Source organism: Saimiri boliviensis, chromosome 19 (assembly GCF_048565385.1).
Source record: "Saimiri boliviensis isolate mSaiBol1 chromosome 19, mSaiBol1.pri, whole genome shotgun sequence".
Lineage (NCBI taxonomy): Eukaryota > Metazoa > Chordata > Mammalia > Primates > Cebidae > Saimiri > Saimiri boliviensis.
In genome coordinates, this window is record NC_133467.1 from 37,020,838 (window position 1) to 37,046,399 (window position 25,562).

General features: G+C 54.0%; 1 protein-coding gene across 2 annotated transcripts; it reads right to left on the reverse strand.

Moving 5' to 3' along the window:
• Positions 1 to 6,311: 6,311 nt before the first annotated feature.
• NPR1 (natriuretic peptide receptor 1) lies at positions 6,312 to 24,130 on the reverse strand. Of its 2 annotated transcripts, none has more exons than XM_010329634.3 (22): positions 22,876 to 24,130; positions 22,017 to 22,216; positions 21,402 to 21,515; positions 20,393 to 20,528; positions 19,007 to 19,098; positions 17,760 to 17,895; positions 17,452 to 17,536; positions 16,532 to 16,652; positions 15,749 to 15,823; positions 15,431 to 15,508; positions 14,874 to 14,978; positions 13,908 to 13,982; positions 13,639 to 13,795; positions 12,903 to 13,058; positions 12,472 to 12,640; positions 11,608 to 11,754; positions 11,397 to 11,520; positions 11,173 to 11,241; positions 10,577 to 10,751; positions 10,270 to 10,368; positions 7,094 to 7,185; positions 6,312 to 6,937 (listed from the first exon to the last, which is right to left on the reverse strand). In XM_010329634.3, exons 1-22 carry the CDS (start codon positions 23,594 to 23,596, stop codon positions 6,881 to 6,883), a joined length of 3,183 nt encoding a protein of 1,060 aa, XP_010327936.3. In that variant the 5' UTR covers positions 23,597 to 24,130; the 3' UTR covers positions 6,312 to 6,880. The 2 variants fall into 2 exon arrangements, with proteins under 2 accessions (XP_010327936.3, XP_003941925.3); XM_003941876.4 differs by having other exon boundaries at positions 13,908 to 13,979; positions 22,876 to 24,129.
• Positions 24,131 to 25,562: the final 1,432 nt, after the last annotated feature.

Below are 25,562 nucleotides of genomic sequence, written 5' to 3' on the forward strand. Positions count from 1 at the left end.
AGTAGCTGGAATTACAGGTGCCCACCACCACACTCGGCTAATTTTTTGTGTTTTTAGTAGAGACGGAGTTTCTCCATGTTGGTCAGGCTGGTCTCAAACTCCCGATCTCAGGTGATCCAACTGCCTTGGTCTCCCAAAGTGCTGGGATTACAGGCGTGATCCAGTGAAGATCATAGATATTTTTTAAAGGATTTCAGACCTGGATAGGGAGTTAGATTGCATAATCTGTACTTTTCTTTTCTTTTTCGAGACGGAGTTTCGCTCTTGTTACCCAGGCTGGAGTGCAATGGCGCGATCTCGGCTCACCACAACCTCTGCCTCCTGGGTTCAGGCAATTCTCCTGCCTCAGCCTCCTGAGTAGCTGGGATTACAGGCACGTGCCACCATGCCCAGCTAATTTTTGTATTTTTAGTAGAGACGGGGTTTCACCATGTTGACCAGTATGGTCTCGATCTCTCGACCTCGTGATCCACCCGCCTCGGCCTCCCAAAGTGCTGGGATTTCAAGCTTGAGCCACCGTGCCCGGCCTTGTACTTTTTTTTTTTTTTTTTTTTTGAGACGGAGTTGCCCTCTTGTTACCCAGGCTGGAGTGCAATGGCGCGATCTCGGCTCACCGCAACCTCCGCCTCCTGGGTTCAGGCAATTCTCCTGCCTCAGCCTCCTGAGTAGCTGAGATTACAGGCACGTGCCACCATGCCCAGCTAATTTTTTGCATTTTTAGTAGAGACGGGGTTTCACCATGTTGACCAGGATGGTCTCGATCTCTCGACCTCGTGATCCACCCGCCTCGGCCTCCCAAAGTGCTGGGATTACAGGCTTGAGCCACCGCGCCTGGCCTGTACTTTTCTTAATACAAAGATTTTTAGATTTTACTGGTATCTCTCATTAAGGGGTTCAATCCGGTGCTGCATTTCACTTCCAGCTATTCTCTGGACATAAGTAACTTCTTCAATCTAGCATTATAGGCCAGGTGCGGTGGCTCACACCTGTAATCCCAGTACTTTGGGAGGTGAGCAAATTACTTGACGCCAGGAGTTTGAGTCCAGCCTTGGCAACATACTAAAACTTTGTCTCTACTAAACATTTTTAAAAATTAGCTGGGGGCCAGGCATGGTGGCTCATGCCTGTAATCCCAGGACTTTGGGAGGCCAAGGCAGGTGGATCATCTGAGGTCAGAGCAGCCTGGCCAACATGGCGAAACTCCGTCTCTTCAAAAATTACAAAAATCAGCTGGGCTTGGTGGCAGGCACTTGTAATCCCAGCTACTCAGGAGGCTGAGGCAGGTAAATTGCTTGAACCTGGGAGGTGGAAGCTGCAGTGAGCTGAGATCATGCCATTGCACTCTGGCTGGGTGACAGAGTGAGACTCTACCTCAAAAAAAAAAAAAAAAAAAAAAAAAAAAAATTAGCTGGGAGTGGTGGCGTCCTCCTGTAGGCACAGCTACTAGATCCTCCTGTCCAGCTACTTGGGATGCTGAGGCAGCAGGATCACTTTAGCCCAGGAGTTTCAAGCTGCCATGAGCTATAATTGCTCCACTGCACTCCAGCCCAGCCTGGGAGACAAAGTGAAACTCTGTCTCAAAAAACAAAACAAAACAAAACAAAACTAGCATTACAGTTTGCATAATGTTGACTCTTAATCATACCAACAAACACCTAGTTTATATTACTTGCCAGTGTTCTGAGCATGTAACAGGAAATACTAAGTCATATAATTCTCAAAACAAACCTATGACGTAGGTCTTATGATCATTCCTGAGTTACGGAAGGCAGAAGGAAGCTGCGTAGTTTTCCCAAGGTTACATGGATTAGGAGTGACAGAGCTGGGATCTTAAATCCAGGCAGGCTATCTCCAGAGGCCAGCCTCTTACCCAACTTTGCCCTGCCTCTCACTTGATAGAGGGCTGAAATTGTGCCAGTTTTGAACCCTGGGATCTGCATGGTATTTTGGCCTAGTTTTTGCCTGCTGGAAGTTTAGTGGGCTGACCTGATCATCGGACATACAATAGCCAAGGCATACGATATGTAGTCCACATTTGGAAGCCAAAGGCAGACATTCATACTGGGATGATTGCATCAAGTCCATATAGGGTGCCACTGTCATGAAAAGATGTGCCTGATTATGGAATCTTTCCTTTGCAAAGTTTATTTATTTATTTATCTTTTTAAAGACAGGGTTTCACCATGTTGGTCAGGCTGGTCTTGAACTCCCGATCTCAGGTGATCCGCCGCCTTGGCCTCCAAATGGAAAGTTTCTTTTCTTTTTTTTTTTTTGAGACGGAGTTTCGCTCTTGTTACCCAGGCTGGAGTGCAATGGCGCGATCTCGGCTCACCGCAACCTCTGCCTCCTGGGCTCAGGCAATTCTCCTGCCTCAGCCTCCTGAGTAGCTGGGATTACAGGCACGCGCCACCATGCCCAGCTAATGTTTTGTATTTTTAGTAGAGACGGGGTTTCACCATGTTGACCAGGATGGTCTCGATCTCTTGACCTCGTGATCCACCCGCCTCGGCCTCCCAAAGTGCTGGGATTACAGGCTTGAGCCACTGCACCCGGCCCGGAAAGTTTCTTTTTTTTTTTTTTTGAGACGGAGTTTCGCTCTTGTTACCCAGGCTGGAGTGCAATGGCACGATCTCGGCTCACCGCAACCTCCGCCTCCTGGGCTCAGGCAATTCTCCTGCCTCAGCCTCCTAAGTATCTGGGATTACAGGCATGCGCCACCATGCCCAGCTAGTTTTATTGTATTTTTAGTAGAGACGGGGTTTCACCATGTTGACCAGGATGGTCTCGATCTTTCGACCTCGTGATCCACCCGCCTCGGCCTCCCAAAGTGCTGGGATTACAGGCTTGAGCCACCGCGCCCGGCCCCGGAAAGTTTCTTAAAGGGCATCCAACCTATCCTCTGACATACTGGTGCCCGTGTATGTGGTATGGAAGTGGGTGGCTGCGGTCTTTTCCTATCTGGACTCTCTCACTGCTTCTCTAACCTTGGTGTGAGGTACAGTCAAGGAGGTTTCTGGCACCACCTCCCCTGTTCCTGGTAGAATGCAGTCTGGGAGCAGGAATGGGATGTGGTCTCATCTTCCTTCGGAGCATCTTCACCCGGCTTTGTGCCGCCTCGAAACCCTTCATCTTCGTGGTAAACACCTCGCCTGGGAATCTTACTTGCGTTCCAACCTAAAAATCTCCCTGATCTCCCTGGACAGCGTTTTTTTGTTTTGTTTTGTTTTGTTTTTTTAAATAGCTCCTGCAATTTAATTAAAAAATTGACTTTCAGTCTGCCAAACTGGCCTCTGCTTAATTAGATTCCACGGATCTATCCTGAAAGGTATAAATCTTTTTAAAAATAATTATTACTAAATATACTGCTATGATACATAAATTACTCAAATCCTTTGACGTAGAGAAAAAAGGGGGTGGGGGAGGAGGTTATTTGTCTGTTTCTGTCAGCTCCATTTTTGTTCCAGGCCCTGGCCTTGTTCGGGGCTGGCTGGGCGGGGGTTCCCTCTGCACAGCCTCCAGCCGGCCCTCCCCCCCAGCCGCCTGCTGAGCTGCCTTCTCAGGCCGCCCCTCTCTTCCAGGGTCGTCACGTGGGCCGATGAGATAATGTATGTGAAAGCCTCTGTCAACTGAAAGGTACAATTGAATGCCAATTATTATTGTTATTCTTACCATACTCTGGGGAAACCCTGTGGTCCCCACCCCTCCCAAACGTACTAGGCGGGACAGCCCGGGAAACTGAGAGGCTAGACGGCCCCTCCCACGTGGGCGGAGGTTCCTGGCACAAGACGGTCTCCCCAGCCTCGGGGGAGGGCTTTATTGCTACCCTCCTGCACCCTCAGGAATGGCTTTCCCAGCTCTTCCTGGCTTCAGGGGTCTTCCTCCGGAAGGAAATCTCCTTAGTTGCAGTGAAAGTTCTCGGGCCGCTGAAATCATCGACTCTTTAGGCCCCTCCTCACCTCCGCCCCACTGCCCCCTCCCCTCCCGGTGCCCGCAGCGGAGCCAGGCTGCCCCGGAAGGATCTGACCGGCAATTTCCTAGAATTGTGCTTCTGGAGCGCCTCAGTCGTCCACTCCCCACCCCTCTTCCCCACCTCATTTAAGACTCCCCTCCCCAGAGCCCAAGACCCCGTAGCTATGCCAGACCCACCCTGATCTAACTTCCTAGGCCCCACAGGGCTCTCGATCATAGCCAGTCTCTTCAGGGGCTGTCTACTACCCTTGGGAGGAGGTGCTGGGGCATGGGAGGCTACAGGGCCACCAGGGCCCATCAGGAAGTTGAGTAGCTGTGGTTACCAGGACAACCATCTCTTGGTTAGGCCTTCCTGGTGCTGTTCATCCCGGGCTTGGCTGGTGAGAGGACTGGACCATGTCTGCTCCCTGTCCCAATAAATCAAGCCTGACTGGGGCCAAAAAGGGTGGGCAGCAAGCACAAAACAATCAGTCACTGGACAGGAGGGGAGCAATTTACCCATTCTTCATCCCAAACTGCCAGCTCTGTACCAGGGAGCAGTGGCACGCCAAAACTCCAAGCTCCCCGTGGTCACCCTACATCCAGGTCCTACAGGGTGGACTCCAGAAAGAGGCTTGGGAGGTCTGGGGAGAGGCCTGCCTGCGCTTGATGGATAGTCCAAAAGAAATGTCTGGCACTTTCCTCCCCCATGGGGGCAATGGAGCCGAAGCCACCTCTCCCCCGCATTCCTGCCTGCTTGCCTTGGAAGGAGGGGTGAGGGGTGGGTCCAGCAGGGTAACCAGGGCTTCTGGCCCAGCTGAGAGGCATTTTGCAAACTGTGACTCACATTTGTCTACACTGACATGGGGCATGGAGGAGCAGGTGGACAATCCCCAAATTTCACCTGAGTTGAAAGGCATCCATATGTTCCCACCTGACCTGCACTTCTTCCCAGGCTTTCAGGCCTCTTGATTCGGTCCATACTAATTACATGATTCCTACTGTATGCCAGCCATTGAGTAACATAGCAGTTCTCAAGGTGTGGTCCACAAATTGTGGGAATCCCCAAGATTTTTTCAGGGCATAGATGAGGTCAAACAATAGTCATAATAATTCTGATATGTTATTTGCCCTTTTGACAGTGTTGACATACTGCATCGAAAAGCAAAATGGGGCAAAACTGCTGTGGCTTTATATAAATCAAGGCAGTGGCGCCCCATTAGTATTGCACGCATTCTTCATCACTGCACATCGAAAAGGCTGCTTTCACGTAAGAATGTTATCGATAAAACCGGGTGTGGTGGCTCACGCCTGTAATTCCAGCACTTTGGGAGGCCGAGGCAGGTGGATCACTCCAGCCTGGGTGACAGAGACTCTGTCTCAAAAATAATAAAAATAATAATAATAATAATTCTTTTTTTTTTTTTTGAGACGGTGTTTTGCTCTTGTTACCCAGGCTGGAGTGCAATGGCGTGATCTCGGCTCACCACAACCTCCGCCTCCTGGGTTCAAGCAGTTCTCCTGCCTCAGCCTCCTGAGTAGCTGGGATTACAGGCACGTGCCACCATGCCCAGCTAATTTTTTTTTGTATTTTTAGTAGAGACGGGGTTTCACCATGTTGACCAGGATGGTCTCGATCTCTTGACCTTGTGATCCACCCACCTCGGCCTCTCAAAGTGCTGGGATTACAGGCTTGAGCCACCGCGCCCGGCCAATAATTCTTTTTTTTTTGAGACAGAGTTTCACTCTTGTTGCCCAGGCTGGAGTGCAATGGCGCAATCTTGGTTCACCACAGCCTCCACCCCCCAGGTTTAAGTGATTCTCCTACCTCAGCCTCCCAAGTAGCTGGGATTACAGGCAGGCACCACCACGTGCAGCTAATTTTTGTATTTTTAGTAGAGATGGGGTTTCGCCATGTTGGCCAGAGTGGTCTCAAACTCCTGCCCTTAAGTGATCCACCCAGCCTCCCAAAGTGCTGGAATTACAGGTGTAAGCCACCTCACCTGGCCAATAATTAAGAATAATAATTCTTGGCCAGGTGTGGTGGCTCACGCCTGTAATCCAAGCACTTTGGAGGCCAAGGTGGGCGGATCACCTGAGGTCGGGAGTTCAAGACCGGCCTGACCAACATGGTGAAACCCCGTCCTTTTATAAAAAATGTAAAAAATGTAAAAAATAAAAAAACCCGCCAGCCACTGCACTCTAGCCTGACAGAGCAAGATTCCATCTCAAAAAAAAAAATCGAGAGTCTTTTTTTCTTCAAGGCCCTTGTAGAAGAAGAAGCGAGAGTCTTATTTGAAGTAGAGAGTGGAGAACTGACTGTTTTGTGGCAACCCTCTCTCCCTCAAGAAGAGACACTGTCACTGGAATAAAGATTTTAATCGTCTCTGCTCACAGCAGAAGCAAGGCATACAGGCCCCCACCTCTCTTCTCCCCATGCACTGTGTCCACTGCTGGGTGGAGGAGGTGGGGGGAGTGGGTATTGTGGCCAGGCCCAAATGTGGGCTCCCCTGCCCTCACTTCATCTAGTCTCTTTTCATGTTCCCCTTCAGGTGACTTTCTCCTCCCAATAAGTCACAGGGTCACCAGGTTGAGGGAGGAGAGCATGGGGAGGTGAGGGGATAAGGATCCACAGCCCAGCCTGGCCTGAGTCCAGGTGGAGAACAAGTGCATGTGCTTGTGTGTGTGCCCCTGTGCATGGCCGTGGGCTAGGCCCAGCCTGTAAGCTCTGAGTTCCCCCCAACATGCCAGTCCTCTCTCAGGTCCTCCCATCTGGTGTCTTCACTGGAGTCAGCACACCTGAGCTATTCAAACTTCTTCCATCCTTTGGTGATGGTGGGGCTGCTGTGGGTGAGGCTGAGGCCTGGCACCTCTGTCGTTTCTGGCACAGGGTAGGGAGGTGTGGAGGGAGAGGAGAGGAGGCAGGTCAGCCTCAGGTGCTACTCCCTCGCTCCCCCAGGAGCCAGTAGGTTCGAACCTTGCCTTTGCCCTGGAAGGAAAAAGAAGAGGGTGGCCTGGGGCATGGCACATGACCTTTCCCCAGTCAGATGAGAGCCTTAGGGATGGGAGCGGCATTGGCTGCTTGAGAAGGGTAACTCCCTCTAGGACCCCAAAAGGTGGGGAGGGCAGAGGCATCCCCCTCTACCTTCATTTCTACATCCCCTCGAAGCTCCAGCTCAAAACCACCAAACTCCTCCAGGACAGCCTTGGTCTCAGAAGACAAGTGGATCTTCAGGGCTGGGGAGGAAGGACAGGGGAGAAGGGAAGGTGAGGGATGTGAGAGAGGAGAGCAGGGAAGTAGAGTGAAAAGAGACCAGGGACCGTGGGGGTGGAGAGGTGCCCTCTCTCCCTCTTTTGGGCTAGGAAGCCCTCGAGCTCAGAGAGGCCCCACCCCCTGCATATAGTACATGACCATATTAGCCTCTCATTTAGAACGCTGGAGCTGTGTAATCCAATACGGTAGCCACTAATCACGTGTGCCTTTCAACTTAAATTAATTAAAACTAAATACAGTTAAAAATTCAGGCTGGGCCAGGTGCGCTGGCTCAAGCCTGTCATCCCAGCACTCTGGGAGGTTGAGGTGGGTGGATCACAAGGTCAAGAGATCCAGACCATCCTGGTCAACATGGTGAAACCCCGTCTCTACTAAAAATACAAAACATTAGCTGGGCATGGTGGCTCGTGCCTGTAATCCCAGCTACTCAGGAGGCTGAGGCAGGAGAATTGCCTGAACCCAGGAGGCGGAGGTTTCGGTGAGCCAAGATCGCGCCATAGCACTCCAGCCTGGGTAACAAGAGCAAAACTCCATCTCAAAAAAAAAAAAAAAAAAAAAAATTCAGGCTGGGCACTATGGTTCCTGCCCGTAATCCCAGCACTTTGGGAGACCGAGGTGGGAGGATCACTTGAGGTCAGGAGTTCGAGACCAGACTGGCCAATATGGCAAAACTCTGTCTCTACTAAAAATACAAAAATTAGCTGGGTGTCGTGGTGCACGCCTGTAATCCCAGCTATTCAGGAGGCTGCGGCAGGAGAATCACTTGAACCTAGAAGGTGGAAGTTGCAATGAGCTCAGATTGTACTACTGCACTCCATCCAGCCTGGGCGACAGAGTGAGATTCCGTCTCGATTAAAAAAAAAAAAAAAAAAAATTCAGGGCCTCAGTTGCACTGGTCACATTTCCAGTGAACCAGTGGCCACATATGCCTAGAGGCTACCGTGTTGGACGGCACAGAATACAGAACATTCTCCTGACTGCGGAAGGCCCTGTTGGACAGCACTGCCCTGGAGCACCACCGGGCTCTACACAGCATAGTGGTTAGGAGCTGGCACTCTGGATCCTCAGTATGAACCTCAGCTGGGATACTTGTTTGGGTCAGTAAAACAAATTCTCTGTGCTTCATTTCCTAATCTGTAAAATGCTGGTAGTGTAAGTACCCATCTCAAAACCTTGAGATGGGAGGATTAAATGTGAGGATTAAATTTAACATTTGTAAAGTATTCAAATGGAATGTGCCACCTAAGAAGCACTATGCAAATTGTTGCTTTCATGATTTAAGGCTATACCCTTGTTTTGTGACTGAGGAGGAACTGAGGCCCAGGTGATCTGCCCAAGTGGCTCAGGAGGTCAGTGATGGAGTGGGGCCCAGTATTCTCACACCCTTTCTTTGACCGCTGTCTGAACTCACGTCCCTACTTCTGGGGTTTGCATCAGTCACGGTGGCCTTGCTGTGTTGAACAATTTATTTCCTTTCCTTTCCTTTCCTCTCCTCTCCTCTCTTTTCTTTTCTGGTTTTTTTTTTCTTTTCTTTTCTTTCTTGCAATAGAGTCTCACTCTGTTGCTCAGGCTGGAGTGCAGTAGTGCAATCTCAAATCACTGCAACCTCCACCTCCTGGGTTCAAGCGATTCTCCTGCCTCAGCCTCCTTAGGAGCTGGGATTACAGGCATCCACCACCACGACCAGCTAATTTTTTGTGTTTTTAGCAGAGACGTGGGGTTCACCATGTTGCTCAGGCTGATCTTGAACTCCTGGCCTTAACTGATCTGCCTGCCTTGGCCTCCCAAAGTGCTGGGATTATAAGCATCCCCAGGGCCCAGCATGTTGAACAATCTGGGAGTGTGTTCCTTGAGGACTGGACCTCAGCGAGGGGCTCTACTCTGACAGTCCCTAAAATAGTGCCCAGGGAATATCTGCCAAACTAGATCCCTGTGGACTCTCAGGACTGGCTCCCAAGCAGGCTTTCTTTCACCATAAGGTTTAGATGGGGTCCACATGGATTTCTCAGCTAACTCTGGGCCTGGGCCATGTTACTATCCCAGAGCCTGGCACTCAGTAGTCACTCAATAAATGTTTACTGCATCGAATTGTGTCGAATATAGCAGGAGGACAGAAGATCAACAGGAGGCAAGAGCAAGGAGTGGGTGGGAGCAAGCATTTATAAGGTGCCTACTGGGTGCCAGGGTTTTTGCTAGGTTTCTTACAATCCTGAGATAGATATCATTTTGCAGATAATCAGCTGAGGCTCAGAAAAGCTACATGACAATTATGCGGTAGGCTTTTTTTTTTTTTTTTTTTTGAGACGGAGTTTCGCTCTTGTTACCCAGGCTGGAGTGCAATGGCGCGATCTCGGCTCACCGCAACCTCCGCCTCCTGGGTTCAGGCAATTCTCCTGCCTCAGCCTCCTGAGTAGCTGGGATTACAGGCACGCGCCACCATGCCCAGCTAATTTTTTGTATTTTTAGTAGAGATGGGGTTTCACCATGTTGACCAGGATGGTCTTGATCTCTTGACCTTGTGATCCACTTGCCTCGGCCTCCCAAAGTGCTGGGATTACAGGTGTAAGCCACCGTGCTTGGCCCTTGGTAGGCATTTTTTACGGGTTTCTCACATAACCCCTGCGAGGTAGATTTTTTCCCCTCATTTTACAGATGAGAAAAACCATGGCTCAGAGAGGTATAGCAAACTGACACACAGCCAGCTGTGGAGCTGAGACTCACAGCCAAGCAGGCCGGCTCTGAAGCTGTTTTTACCACATCAAAGGTGGAGCAGAGGGTCTTACAACCTGGCAACTCTCCTGCTGGGAACTCTCCAACACTGGCCTGGAAACACTTTTACATCCTTTGGCAAGAAGAGCGGCAGGAACCTGAGTCTCTGATTACAGTCAAGGTGATGAGCCCGGGTTGAACTATTAATATTATGAAAAGGGGAATTTGGGAGGTGAAAGGGCTGGGAGTTCAAAAGGGGCTGCATAGGCACAAGCCGCTCCAGGGTGTCATTTCCCTCGGCCACGCTGCCCTCCCCATTCCCTCTAGGAGAACTGTACCTTCCCCATTAGACTCCATTCTTGAGGCTGTGTTGACCGTGTCCCCAAAAAGACAGTAGCGAGGCATCTTCAGTCCCACCACTCCGGCACACACAGGTCCTGGGAGGAGCAAGGGAAGGAGCAGAGCCCATCAGTGAGTGAGGGAGGGAGGGGTGTTAAGGGAGGTAGGTGGGCAAGCGGGGGGCGGGGAGAGAGAGAGAGAGAGAGAGGGGGAGAGATATGAAAGGGTGAGTTCTGGGCCAGGGGACAAATTTCCCTTGGAAGCCGTGGCCTGCGGATGCCCCACGTGCACCTTCAGTGGCCTCACCTGTGTGGATGCCAATGCGCAAGCGTAGCTGCTCCTGGGGCCGGTGTCGGATTCGGAAGGAGCGCACAGCCTCCAGCAGCGCCAGGGCCATGCGGGCCACCTCGCAGGCGTGGAGCCGCCCGTTCCGCACAGGCAGCCCTGACACGACCATGTAGGCGTCGCCAATTGTCTCCACCTGTTGGGGTGCGGGACTTGAGGGCTACCGCTGTGTGGCCAGCCACACCATCACACCGGGTGCAGTGTCTGTCATTCTGTACCCTCATCTGTCTCTGCTCATCCTCAATCCCAAACGGGTTCTCTGCCTGTTCCTGGGTCTCCCTGTGCCACTGTCAAAGGCTTCGGCCTGCACTGTCTCCCCACGCTTCAGCTGCTCAGCCACTGAGCTAAAGGGTCAGGGCACGTGCAGGATCAGAGGGGAGTGCCAGGACAGGGCCTTTGTGTTGGGGGGTCCCCAGACTCAGGCACTCACTGAGGCAGACCCATGTTCCCTGGTCTCCTCTCTCAAGACTCCACATCCTTCTGCCTACCCCTCATCTTTTTCTGACCCTGTCCACGTCTGTGTGTCTGTCCCTTCCCATCCCCACTCCCACCCTCACCTTGTACACATCAAAGTTGTCTATGACGGCATCAAAGCAAGTGTACAGGTCATTGAGCAGGGTCACCACCTGGAAGGGAAGAGAAGCTAAGAGAGACAGGAAGTAAAGGGCCCCCATCCGGGCTCAAGTGGGAAAAGCAGAACAGAAGGCAGGTCTGGGTGGAATCCAGACCCTGAGCCAGGCCAGCCTGCCTGCCTGGCACCTGCGGCTGATCCCTGGCCTACCTGCATGGGCGTGCTCTCTGCTGACAGCGCTGTGAAACCCACAATGTCACTGAAGTAGATGGTGACGCTGTCAAAGGCTTCGGCCTGCACTGTCTCCCCACGCTTCAGCTGCTCAGCCACCGAGCTGAAGGGTCAGGGCAGGTACAGGATCAGGGGGGAGTGCCAGGACAGGGCCTTTGTGTGGGGGGGGTCCCCAGACTCAGGCACTCACTGAGGCAGGATCTGGTGGAGCAGGGCCTCGGCCTTGCGCTTCTCCTCCAGGTACGCCTGGGTCCGCTCCTCCACCAGCTCCTCCAGGTTGTCCGCGTACTGCTCCATGCGGGACAGCAGGTTGTCCAGGATGTTGCCGCTGTTCTCCCTGGGGCAGCAGGTGGCAGCGGGGGTGGTGAGAGAGGAGCAGTGAGGCCTGCCTGGGAGCACCCACCCCCAGGCACGCCCCCCTGCCCAGGCTGCAGCGGGGACTCTAGAGAGGCTCAGGGTTGAGGGCACAGCAGGGTACAGGGGGAGCAGGGGAAAACAGAAGGAGGAAAGTTCAGTTCCTCTCTGAGACCCCCAGGTCAAGTGTGAAGCTTCAGACAGGCGGCCGTTTTGTTCGTCTTTGTTGAAACCAATAGGTTGGAAGGAGGTGGAGGTGGTGGAGAAGGACAAGGGTCAATCGCACAGTGATGGCCACAGAAGGGTGTGTCTGGAGGAACTGGGCCTGGTGGGCACACTGGGCAAGGGAGATCGAGAACTGGGCAGGAGCTCCTGTGGAGGGCCAGGAGCCTGCAGGGCAGGAGTCAGGAGGCCCAGCTACTCTGCACACTGCTGAGAAGTCCAGGGGCCAGCAAGGGGAGTGGGCAGGAAGGGTGCAGGGTGTCGACGGTGGAGGGAAGGGGTATAAATGGCAGGAGACTGTGGGGACAGCTGTATTTGTGAGGAGGGCCATGAGGCTGTGGTGGGCTGGAGCAGACAGACTATGCGTAGGGAGGAAGTGAGGGGTCTCTGTCTGCCACTTCGGGGCTAAGCCAGAAGCGTTGGGTAAATGATGGCTGTGGAGGAGGGGCCTGGGGGATTCGTGACAAACACCAGGGACCTGTTAAACTTGCGCAGCGTCAGGCGGATCTGCTGGAATGGCGGCCTCTCCTGCGGGTCCTCCGCCCAGCAGCGCTGCATCAGCAGCCCCAGCTCCTCCAGGTGACTCTGCAGGGCCAGGGAAGGCCGGAAGGGGGGCTGCTCACCCCGAGTCACCCGCTCGATGATCTCTGTATTGGGAGGTAGAGGAGCTGAGGGGTGGGGCTGGCCAAGGGCCTGGTGAGAGACTGGGGCAACCAGCTGGGGTGGCAGGGGAAGTCCAAGACCAAGGCATGGGGGCTGGGGACTGGTCACTGACGGCAGTGGGTCAAAGGGTGGTGACTGAGCCCCATTCCAGAAGGAGGGTGTGGTGGTGCTGCCAGGGGACCCTCTACCTGGGACTGGGGTTTGTTGAGACCGTGGGCAGGTTTAAGGAAGGCGTGCTCCTCTCACCTTTGGGGCTGAGGTCCAAACCTTCCACATGGAAGACCCCACTCCTCAGGGCAATCTCCTGAAGGATGATCCCAAAGCTGTATACGTCACCAGCCTGGGAGCCGCGCACAGGGGGTGAAGCCATTCGCAGGAGCTCAGGGGCTGTCCACAACTTTTCTGTGGGTCAGAGGTCAGGAGTCACCAAGTGAGGGAGCCCAAAGCTAAGGGGTGAGGGGAAACAAGGATGTGGCAAAACTGATCTGGATGCATCACAGAGATCAGAGCGGGAGGAGGCCTTAGAGACGGCTCTGTCCGGCCTTCCCTTTTTCCTTTTTTTTTTTTTGAGATGGAGTCTCGCTCTGTTGCCCAGACTGGAGTGCAGTGGCACGATCTCAGCTCACTGCAACCTCCACATCCCAGATTCAAGCAATTCTCCTGCCTCAGCCTCCTGAGTAGCAGGGACTACAGGTGTGCGCCACCACGCTCGGCTGATTTTTTTGTAGTTTTAGTAGAGACGGGGTTTCACCATGTTAGCCAGGATGGTCTCAATCTCCTGACCTTGTGATCTTCCCACCTTGGCCTCCCAAAGTGCTGGGATTACAGGCGTGAGCCACTGAGCCCGGCCCTCCCTTTTTCATGGATGAATGAATTGAGGCTGGAGTCCGGACATGGATGCCCATGCCCGTCAGAGGCCTTCCGTGTCTCCCTACTGGGTGGTGCTGGGGGCAGGTGTTAGGGGTCAAGAGTCAAGGCTCACTGGCATAAAGGGTGTGTCCTTGCTCTGGGTCCGGGTCCCTGAAGCTCTCCAGCCCATAGTCGGTGATCTTGAGCACAAAGCGCCCATCTACCACGCAGTTGGATGACTTGAGGTTCCCATGAGAGCAGATAGCCCCGTTATGTAGAAACAGCATGCCCTGGGAAACGTGAGGGGCAGACGTCTTGGCCATGAGTGGGATCTACACCCATGGCCAGGAGAAGCATGCCTGGCCCCTCACCTACACATCCAGCGGGTGCTTAGGGGCATACCTTGACGATGTCATTGGTGAGTGAGTACCGGAACATCCAGTCCAGGGTGATGCTCTCGTTCTCCAGAATGTCCTGCTGGAACAATAAGACTCAGACCATTGCCGGGCGCAGTGGCTCACACCTGTAATCCCAGCACTTCGGAAGACCAAGGCAGGTGGATCATGAGGTCAGGAGATCAAGACCATCCTGGCCGACATGGTGAAATACCATCTCTACTAAAAATACAAAAATTAGACTAGAGTGGTGGCATGCTCCTGTAGTCCCAGCTGCTCAGGAGGCTGAGGCAGGAGAATCGCTTGAACCTGGAAGGTGGAGGTTGCAGTGAGCTGAGATCTTGCCACTGCACTCCACCCTGGGCAACAGAGCAAGACTCTGTCTCAAGAAAAGAAAAAAAAAAAAAAAGTCAGACCAATCCCCTGCAGAGCCCCTCTGGGAGTTAGAGGAGGGTGCAGGGGTCCTACTGACGTGAACTGGTACAACAGGATAAAACTCTGGATGGACTGTAGTGCCACAGCCCTCCCTCAGCTCCCATCTTACCAATGGGGCCAGCAAGGTCAGAAAGAGGGCGAGGCATGCCTGAGGTCTTACGACCAGTCAGGGGCAGAGCCAGGGCTAGAACCCAGATTTCTTTTTTTTTTTTTTTCTTTTGAGACGGAGTTTCGCTCTTGTTACCCAGGCTGGAGTGCAATGGCGCGATCTCGGCTCACCGCAACCTCCGCCTCCTGGGTTCAGGCAATTCTCCTGCCTCAGCCTCCTGAGTAGCTGGGATTACAGGCACGTGCCACCATGCCCAGCTAATTTTTTGTATTTTTAGTAGAGACGGGGTTTCACCATATTGACCAGGATGGTCTCGATCTCTTGACCTCGTGATCCACCCGCCTCCGCCTCCCAAAGTGCTGGGATTACAGGCTTGAGCCACCATGCCCGGCTGAACCCAGATTTCTTGATGCTCCATGTCCCCCTCACCTGCAGGCTCCCACGGGGACAGTACTCTGTGAGGATGCAGATGTTGGGGGGGTCAGTGCAGGCGCCCACAAACCTGGTCAGGTGTTCATTCTGCACATCCCGCATCTGCAGGTGAGACTAGCATCAGGAGCTTGGCAGAGACCTCACTCCTCACCAAGTTGCTGGCTAGCCTCAGGGACCCAACCTCTTCTTAACTCTTTATTCATTTTCTGCAACCATCACTAGGTTCTTCCCCGATGATTGCCACCCATGTCCTTTAGCCCACCCTCCCCAGAATCTGCTCCTACTCCCTCTGCCTCCTAAGCCCTCTCCCCTTCAGGGACATCACATATGGCCTCTCAAGATTCCTCCAGGGTATCTCCAGTGGTCCCTTCTCCTAACTTAGGATCTAAGGATTCCCCCATTCCCACCCACAAGATGAAGGTCCTTCCCAGGGCTCCAGTCCCTGCCCTTTCTTGGGGTACCCTGAGGCCCCTCCATAACTAGTTCTGGTGGCCAATCTCCCTTGTGTCCCCAAGGGGCCCTTCTCCATGCCGCTGCCTCCCTCCCCACATTACATGCTTCAGCTCAAACAGGACTTTTCGTGTCAGCTCAATGCGTTTACGGTTCACACGTTTCACAGCCACGAGGTTGCCCTGGGCATGGAATGGACACTGTCACTGTGAAGAGCATGGCCAGGTGTCCTAGAATTCCAGCTGCTCCCAACAGCCCATCCCTGCCCTCTGGGCCCTCACTTGTTCCCAGTAGCCCACCCCTGGGGTCCACATCTGCTGCTCCCCACCAGCTTACTCCTTCCCTCAGGACCCCCACCAGTCTTCCATCAGAGGACAGTCCTGCCCTAGTCCCAAGGCCCGGTGATCGTTCCCCAGGCCCACCTTATAATACGCTGTCTTGGCAAAGACTTGGAACTGCCCCTCTGTGGTTAGCAGGGAGCCGTAATTGGAGCCTCTCTGAAAGGAGGGAGAGCGGGTGGAGCCAGTCTGCATCCTGATTGCTTGTGCTGTGGTCTTTATTGCCTTGCCTTACTCTGCCTTGTCTTTGTGTCATCCTTCCTTTTCGTTGTTGTTGTTTTTTTAGATGGAGTCTTGCTCTATCGCCCAGGCTGGAGTGCAGCAGTGCTATCCTAGCTCACTGCAGCCTCAGACTCCTCGGCTCAGACGATCCTCCCACCTCAGCCTCCAGAGTAACTGGGGCTACAGGCATGCGCCATCATGCCTGGCTAATTTTTGTATTCTTTGTAGAGATCATGTCTTGCTTTGTTGCCCAGGCTGGTCTTCAACTCCTAGGCACAAGCGATCCTCCTGCCTCAGCCTCCCAAAGTGCTGGGATTGCAGATGTGAGCCGCTGCGCCTGACCCACCCTGCTTTATGTTCCATATCATAAATCTCCTCCTCATTTACTTGCTTTTTTTTTTTTTTTTCAAATGTGTTTTCACATGTGCTATCTCCTCTGACCTTTAAAAGAGCCCTGTGAGGGAGGCTCTGCAGCGGTGATCATCATCTGAGACAGTCTCAGAGAGGGAATATGCGTCGCTCAAGGTCACACAGCAAGTAAAAGCAGAGCTGGGACTAGAATCCTGCTCCCTTCCCTACCCCTCAGGCACTGCCCCTGCACCCAGCTCTCATTTATTGCCCCCACACGAACACCAGTGTTCTTACCCCGCTCAGGGTCAGCCGGCTACCCGCACTCCGCAGGTGCCTCTCAAGGCTACTGGGCTCGACATCCTCCCAGCGCACCCGCCACAGCTCCGAGGCCAGCTCCTTCTCCAGCTGCATCTTCCTGGGGCATGAAGGCTGCATCTGAGCCTGTGGCTGAGCCCCTGACCCGGCAGGGTGCTCAGCAGCCCCTCCTCAGAGGCGTGGGACCACATCGTGGACTCAGAGATGGAGGGGAAATTCTATCCTCTGGACTGATGCCTGGGGGAAATTCTGTCTCACTGCGGACCTTGGGGGAACCACCTCAATGTCCTCATTTGGTAATGAGGCCTCGATATCTATTTCATTCTTAACTATTATAAGAAATAGTGTACGTGGAAGTGCTTGGCGCATATTATATGTTCAACCAGCAGTGATTTTATTCCCTCCCTCCTTGCTTTTGTGTATCATTAACTCCTCCTGTACTACATTTTAGCCTCCACTGGACAGCAGGAACGGGGCTTATTCAACTCCCTTCTCCACTCTAGATTGGGTGCACCTGGCACACACCGGGGCTCGCCACCCTGCTCAGCTAACATGGGCATGATCCCGAAGGTTCAGAACATTGCTTCCCATCTGGCTGGCAAGAGTAGCAAGGGAAACTAGTCCCCGCCCCTATGATGTCACCCGTCAACTTATCTGCTTCTTGGATATCTCTGACTCTCCTTGGCCATTCCTAGCCCTGTCTCTTCCCTTCACGCTGCCATATCCTTCTCTTTCTCTCTCCTCTGGCTTTTAAGTCTCCTTTATTCCTCGTCTCCCTTGGTTTTCCCCTGCTGTCTCTTCATCCCTGCCCTCTTCCCTCTGGCTCCCCACTGCCTCATCTGCTATTGGTTCTCCGGGGCCCCCAGCCACACTCCCTCCCTTCCCACGTCACAGCTCACCTGTATATGAAGAAGGAGACAATCAGAATGCCGAGCAAGGAGAGGCTGCCCACCAAAGCCAGCACCTCCAGGGTGGAAAGGTGATCTGCAGGAGAGAGTCCGCATTGCAGCAAGAGAGATTTGGGTTAGACAGCAGGAGGAAGAACTTTCTAATAGCCCACCGGTGAACTGGGATGATGGATGAAGGGGCAGGAGTCACTCTCCAGAAAGCCCTCAGCGAGGGAAAGGAGCACCTACTCAACTGTGCTTAGGGGAAGGAGGCGGCATCTATCTCTGGGATAAAGACCTGGAAGGCGAGGGCCAGTCACCTTGGTTGCATGCTGGGTCTTCGTTGTCAAAGCCACATTTGGGGATGTCGGGAGGAGGGTACCCCAGGGGCCAGTTCAATTTGCGCCCCGACACAGCCACCAGCTCTTGGGAAGTCCCATTGTAGTTCAGTACAGCCTATGGGAGAGGAGGAGTGGTGGCTAGGCCAGGGCCCGAGGGGAAGGCTGCTGTGTAGCAGAGCAATCTCACCTCCCACCTACCCCAGCTCTGCTTCCAGAGCCTATTACGTCTGGGTTGTCACCTGTTTACCAAGCCCCTGCTGCAACTGGATACTGGGCCAGTATTATTCACATAGTATTCAAGTGAAAACACCTGAAAACTATCAGGAACTTTACAAAGAAAACTCCATATAGAACCCAATGTCTACACTCAGGGAGTTTATAATCTTGGTTCAGGCACCAACCAAGCATTGATTTTTCTCTACCTATTTTCTTTTCTTTTCTTTTTTTTTTTTTAGAGACTAGGTCTCGCTATATTGCCCAGGCTGGAGTGCAGTGGCTATTCACAGGCACGATCCCACTACCGATCAGCATGGGAGTTTTGACCGGCTTTGTTTCCGACCTGGGCCAGTTCACCCCTCCTTAGGCAACTTGGTGGGTCCCCTGCTCCCTGGAGGTCACCATATTGATGCCAGACTTAGTGTGGACACCGATTGGCATGACACACTGCAGCCCAGAACTCCTGGACTCAAGCGATCCTCCCACCCGAGCCTCCTGAGTAGCTGGGACTAGAGGCACGCACCACCGCACCCGGTATGTACCTATTTTCTTGGTAGAAAACAGGAGAAGGTAGTGTTCACCTCAGTCCACATTCCCAGGCCCGGTCCATGTGCCCCTCTTCCAGGAAACCTTCTCTGGATGACCTATCCCTTGCTGCCATTGTGCCTTCCTGTCCTCATTCACTTGTAGAGGTGTGTAATGTGCATTCTTTGTGACCCTGTCTTTGCTGGGAGGCGATCCTGCCTGCCTCCCTTCGGAGCTCTCTGGGGGCAGGGTTGTGCTCTCTCCTCAGGCGTGGGGCTCCCCAAGTGTGATGCCTGTGGGTCCCTATCGTTCTGGTGGCTCCCCCAGACTGGAGCTGGGTCTGTTTTATTCAGGGCTCTCGTAAGTGTCCAGGCATGGTAGAGTGGCGACAGGAATAAACAGGTGCCCTGGCAGGGCTGTGGGGGGAAGTAGGAGGGTGAGATGCCATTTAGAGTTGGCACTGTCTTCTAGGTGCACAAACTTACCCTGAAGGCACCAGTCTCGGGATCCATATCCCAGAGGGAGAAGTCTGTCTCCCGATCACCACTGCTATCGATTTTCAGGTGTCCTGTCACACCTGAGGACACAGGGGAAGATGACTGTGTTGGAGACAATGGAAGTTCAGGGGTACCCCACTTCATCTCTTCATGCTCTCATCTTTTTTGCCTTGCCTTCCAAACATACATGCATACAGAATGACAATAAATGGTAAAAGGGCCAGGCACTGTGGCTCATGCCTGTAATCCCAGCACTTTGGGAGGCTGAGGCAGGCGAATCACCTGAGATCAGAAGTTTGAGACCGGCCTGCCAACATGGTGAAACCCCGTCTCTACTAAAAAAACTTGCCAGTGTAGCCGGGCGCGGTGGCTCAAGCCTGTAATCCCAGCACTTTGGGAGGCCGAGGCGGGTGGATCACGAGGTCAAGAGATCGAGACCATCCCGGTCAACACAGTGAAACCCCGTCTCTACTAAAAATACAAAAAATTAGCTGGGCATGGTGGCACGTGCCTGTAATCCCAGCTACTCAGGAGGCTGAGGCAGGAGAATTGCCTGAACCCAGGAGGCGGAGGTTGCGATGAGCCGAGATCGCGCCATTGCACTCCAGCCTGGGTAACAAGAGCAAAACTCTGTCTCAAAAAAAAAAAAAAAAAACTTGCCAGTGTCCTCCTCCATCATCAGGAAAGACATGGAACAACGGGAAGGTAGGGAAGGTGAGAACTGGGAATAGGGAAGGATGGAGGCTGGCAGAAGGTCATGGAGTGGGGGCTGGAGGTCCACACTGGAGGGTCTCAGAACCTCTGGCTCTTTATATGTAATGATTTTGGCAGCCTGAGGAAGGGGTCAGTGGAGAGCAGAGAGTTGGGAGCTGACTCTAAGCCCGCAGTACCGTGGGGCCCCAACAGTCGGGAGCCCACCTCCCAGAGCTGGGTCTCTGCTTCGCTCAAGGTCAAGCTGGACCCTATGCCCTGCATGAAGTGATGCCCACCCCCAAAAAATACAAAATTAGCCAGGTGTGGTGGCGGGCACCTGTAATCCCAACTACTCAGGAGGCTGAGGCAGGAGAATCACTTGCACCTGGGAGTTGGAGGTTGCAGTGAGCTGAGATCGTGCCACTGCACTCCAGCCTTGGGAACAGAACAAGACTCCATCTCAAAAATAAAATATAAAATAAAAGGATTCCGTGCCCAGCAGGGATGATTGAGGTTGGACACTCACTAGAGCTTCTGGAGGGATGGGCCTGAGAAAAAGCTGTGGAGGAAAAGGCTGGTGTACACTGGTGACTCTGTGCTAGAGACTTCTCATGGCTTGACAGTGGGCACCTGGGATTCATCCCCCAAGGCAGACCATTCCAGCCACCTCAAGGCCCTGACCTTGAAAGCTTCGGTTCCACATCCGCTGAGTGATGTTCTCCCCATCAGTGACAGTTCCCCCGTGTGCCAGAGTCTCCGTCACTGCCTGGATATAGAGCAGCAGCCCGTCATGGAAGGAGGCTGGGATGGTGTTCACCTGTGGGGGCAAGCAGAGGTTGGCTGGGGTGGGGTGTGAAGGGCATGGAGTTGGGGCTGTGGGGAAGGGAACGAGAGGCACTGGAAGTTTGGAAGAGGATGAGAGAAAATAACACCCCTACATCACTGGGAGATTTTACCATTTATTTATTTATTTTTGTTGTTGGTACCAACAGATTATTTAGATTTTACTATATATATATATATTTTTTTGAGACGGAGTTTCGCTCTTGTTACCCAGGCCGGAGTGCAATGGTGCGATCTTGGCTCACCGCAACCTCCGCCTCCTGGGTTCAGGCAATTCTCCTGCCTCAGCCTCCTGAGTAGCTCGGATTACAGGCATGTGCCACCATGCCCAGCTACTTTTTTTGTATTTTTAGTAGAGACGGGGTTTCACCTTGTTGACCAGGATGGCCTCGATCTCTTGACCTCGTGATCCACCTGCCTCGGCCTCCCAAAGTGCTGGGATTACAGGCTTGAGCCACTGCGCCCGGCTAGATTTTACTATTTAAATGATGCCTTTGGATTAGCATCACTTCCTGAATCACCCTAGGCACACAGGTCAGGATGTATCGTCTCTGTATTACGTATGATAACCTAAGTCTCAGAGGCTGAACTTGCCAGTGTCCTCCTCCGTCATCAGGAGGAGGCACTGATAAAGCCTTGGAGTTGGCACTGTCTTCTGGATGCACAAAATTACCCTGAAGGCACCGGTCTCAGGATTCATATCCCAGAGGGAGAAGTCAGGACAGACATGGAACAGTGGGAAGGGAGGGACGGGGAGAACTGAGAAGAGGGAAGGATGGAGGCTGGCAGAAGGTCGTAGAGTAGGGGCTGCAGGTCCACGCCGGAGGGTCCCGGTACCTCTTCTTACCAGGCCATCCTCCATGGTAAAGTTGAACTGCTCACGGGCCAGGTGTTTTAGCTGCTTCAGGAATTCCAAGTACTCGGGATTATCTGGCTCTTTATATGTAATGATTTTCACAGCCTGAGGAAGGGGTCAGCGGAGAGCAGAGAGTTGGGAGCTGACTCTATCCCCGCAGTACCTTGGGGCCCCAACAGTTGGGAGCCCACCTCCCAGAGCTGGGTCTCTGCTTAGCTCAAGGTCAAACTGACCCCTATTCCCCGCATGAAGTGATGCCCATTCCAGAGCAGGGAATCCAAAGGGATGGCTTCTCCAAGTCCTGTCCAGGCTGTGGGACTTTAACCTCCTCCTGCCTAAAGCCCATTTTCTTCTTTTTAGCCTGCTGGTGCTCAAGCGCCCCTGGCTAGTCCCCTGCCCTTCACTGCCTAATTCCCAGAGAGCATCACCAACCTCTTTTCTGTTCTGTGAGTCACCATGAGTGCATGAAGAAACAGACAAAACCTTTTTTTTTTTTTCTGGAATTCTTTCAGACACTGAGGGACACAGTGCCCAGAAGGGACATGCCACAAGCTGAGATGGCCTGAGCTTCAAACCTAGGTACTCACCTCAAACCTAGGCACTCACCTGAAAGGCCTGGCGGGCACTGACATCCTGCCCATCCCCTCTCTCCCAGGGCCTGCGGGGAGCAGGGCCCTGTCCACCTTGCAGGCTTTGCCCAAAGATATCCAGGTGGAAGAAAACGTAGTCTTCCCCACTCAAGCCAGCTTCCAGGGCCAGGAGCATCAGGGTTCTGAAGGCGTCAGGGGAGCTGCAGATGTAGATAACTGGAGAAAGAGGAGTATTCAGAGAGAGAAGCCTGGGTACTGGGGGAAGAGACAGGGCTAGGAAAGCCGAGGCACCGAGGGGAGGAAGTTTAGAGCTGGGGGGCGGGAGAGACCCGGTGAGAGTGAAGTGGTAACTCCCGGCTCAGCGTAGGCCACGGCAGGGCAGGAGAAAGACGAAGGGTGGAAGGCGAGGTGGGGAGCGGAAGAGAGGAAGGGACAGATGTGGAGAGGGGAATCATGGAGCTGAAGGTAGAGAAGGGTGGGGCCAGGAGGGCGAAAGGAGCGAGGGCGGGGCGGTGGGCGCAGAAGAGAGGAGATGGAGGAGCAAGGGGAGGAGGGTGAAAGTGGGGAGAAGGCTATAGGGAAGCGAGAAAATGCGGGATAAAAAGGGACCAGAACAGAGCTTTGCCAGGGCGGGAGGCAGGGAGTCGGGGTCGGGGAGGTGAGAGGGTAGAGGCCCTGCGGAGGGCGGCGGAGGCAGAGAGGGAAATAGAAGCTCCGCAGCAGACAGGGCCTGGGAGCTGAGAGGGGAATGAAGACCGGGGAGGAGAAAGAAGAGTGGCCCAGACCAGAGACTGGAGAGGAAGTCCGATGCCTCCGGCCGGGCAGACGGGAAGCCCTGCGGCGGAGCGGCGGGAGCCGGTGCGCAGGCGTCTCACCTCGGCCTTTGCGCGGCACGGTCCGCAGCAGCCTGGTGTAGTGGCCGAGATCGTTCTCGGCGAACTCCAGGTGGTCCACCGTGATATTGAGGCGGTCGCGGACACGCATAAACAGCCCCTCCACGAGGAAGAAGCAGTGCTCGTCGTCGCCCGGCCGGTAGGCGTAGAGTATGAGCGCCTGGCGCTCCCAGCCCAGCCGTCGGTGCAGCGCCGCCACGAAGTCGCCCAGCTTCGCGTAGCTGGGCCCCGCGCGGGTGGTCAGCGCGTACTCGTCCTTGACACCGAAGCCCAGCGCCGGGGCGCCGGCGGTCAGCAGCGGCACCCGCCAGTGCGCGGTGAAGCGCCCCACCGGGGCAGCGGCGTACACGCAGCCGGGGCCCAGGAACACCGCGGGGTTGTGCTCCCACTTGAGGTCCACCGCGGCCAGGGGCGCGGCGGTGTCAGAGCAGACGCCCAGCGCGTTCTCGCTGCTGCCCAGCACCGTGCGGACCGTCCAGCCCGGCAGTAAGTCGGGGCGCGCCTTCACCCGGGCCAGGGCCAGCTCCACGGCGGGTCCCACGCGCGCCCACGACCACGGGTACGAGGTGTTGGCCAGAGGCAGTACCACGGCTACCGTCAGGTCGCCCGCGCTGCTGCCCCGGAGTAGCAGCAACAGCGGCGGTAGCAGCAGGAGCAGGAGCAGGCGCAGGCGGGAGCCGGCGGGGCGCCGGGGCCCCGGCATGGCCTCAACGGGCACCGCAGCGGGCGAGCGCTCCTACCATGGCCTCTTCGGTCCCCTCCGGCTCAGCAGCTGGTCCCAGGCATCAGGCGCGTCCCTATGGGAAGGAACGGGAGCGGGACAGTGGCACTCACCCCGGGGTACGAGGCCCCCTGTAGCTACGACGGTATGGGCCGAGAGCGCTAGGGGCGCGATGGAGGGGGGCGCGCAGGGCGCCGCGGAGCAGGTGGGTGCCGGGAGAACGTCGGGCCAGAGGACCCGAGTGTGAACAACTGGGCTTGTGCGTGCGTGAGAGAGAGAGAGAGAGAGAGAGAGAGAGAGAAAGAGAAAGGGTGCGAGCAAGCGCTCCGTGGAGAAGGATGGGAGAAGGCGCGCGAGGGAGGAAAGAGGAGTGTGTTTGTAGCGTGCGTGCGCGCCTGCATTGGGGAGTGTGCCAGAAGGGGCGTCCGGCTGGCCCAAGTCTCCGGCTGTCCGGAGGGAACCGTGGAGGACCCGAGCCAAGCTCCGAACCCTCCCTCCCGGCCGCTTCCCCTCCCAGACTCAGTGACAGAAGAGCCAATCCTGGATCTTTAACTCCTTCCTTCCCGCCGTCCAGCCCGTGCGCTTCCCGGTGGATCCTCTTCCCAGGTCTCCGCTGCCCATGCCTTCCTCCTCGGAGGACAGGATCCTCTGAAAGTGCGCCCTCGCCGGGGTGGAAAGGAGAGCTGAACGGAGCGTGTGTGTGGAAGCAGCTGGGGCCCGTTTGCGCCCCACCTTTTCGCTCGCCTCCTATCTGGTTTTCTCCGAGGAAGAGGGAAAGATGTGCTGGTTTGGGATCCCGGCAGGAAACTGTGAGTGCGTGGACGTGTGTGTTTGGGAGTGAGTGGAAGGTGCCGGGTTTCTGGAAAGGGCCATGAAAGTTGAAGGCGAGCCCAGAGTGCTTGTTACCCAGTCCTTCTATGATCCCCCTCTCTTTCCCTGCCTGCCATCTTCCGGATTCTGCAGATTAGCCGTGAAAAAATGAGCTGGTGTCAGGGCAGACTTAAATCTTTAGGGCCCCAATTTTAGGAAGCTGAGGAGAGCGGGTGGGTGATTGGGAGAGAAGAGTTTCATACTTCAGGGCGTCCCAGAAAGTGACTGTTTTGTGTTGAGGGTTGTTAAAATGAAGGCTGTGGGAGATGAGGTTGGAAATAATCATTGGAGGTCGAAATTGGGGAGTGGGTTTTGGGGCACTTGACAGCTGGGTCCCGGGTCCAGACTGCTGTGGAATCAGTGTGCCCTCTAATGGTCATCAGGAGTCACTGACGGCACTGCAGCGCCAACCTCTCCAACGCTGCGCCTAAGCAGGACATACGATCAGCAAACTTCTGGTCAGCAAACATTTGCAGATAACCTTCTGTACTGTCAAGCACAAGCACCCACTAGGTGCCGAGGGCATAAAGATGAATATATATACAGTTCTTGCCTTTGAAGAGCTCTGTTTGGAACAAATAACCATAATGCAACATGCATTAAGCACTACATGGGAGACGTGGATAAATTGCTAAACGACCCAGATGAGGGCTATTCATTCTGCTTGGATTGGGGCCAGAAAATCTCCAAAGAGAAATAATTCAACGAGGATAGAAGGATGAGAAAGGTACTCTGTGTAGACAGAGCAGAATGTTGAAGTATATTTCCTATATATGGAATTTTAGGAGACTTGAATATTCTTTTCTTTTCTTTCTTTTTTTTTTGAGATGGAGTTTTGTTCTTGTTGCCCAGGCCGGAGTTCAGTGGCCCAATCTCAGCTCACTGCAACTTCGGTCTCCTGGGGGTCAAGCAATTCTCTTGCCTCAGCCTCCTGGGAATACAGGCATGTGCCTGGCTAATTTTGTATTTTTAGTAGAGACGGGTTTTCACCATGTTGGTCTGGCTGATCTCGAACTCCTGACCTCAGGTAAGCCACCCACTTCAGCCTCCCAAAGTATTGTGATTACAGGTGTGAGCC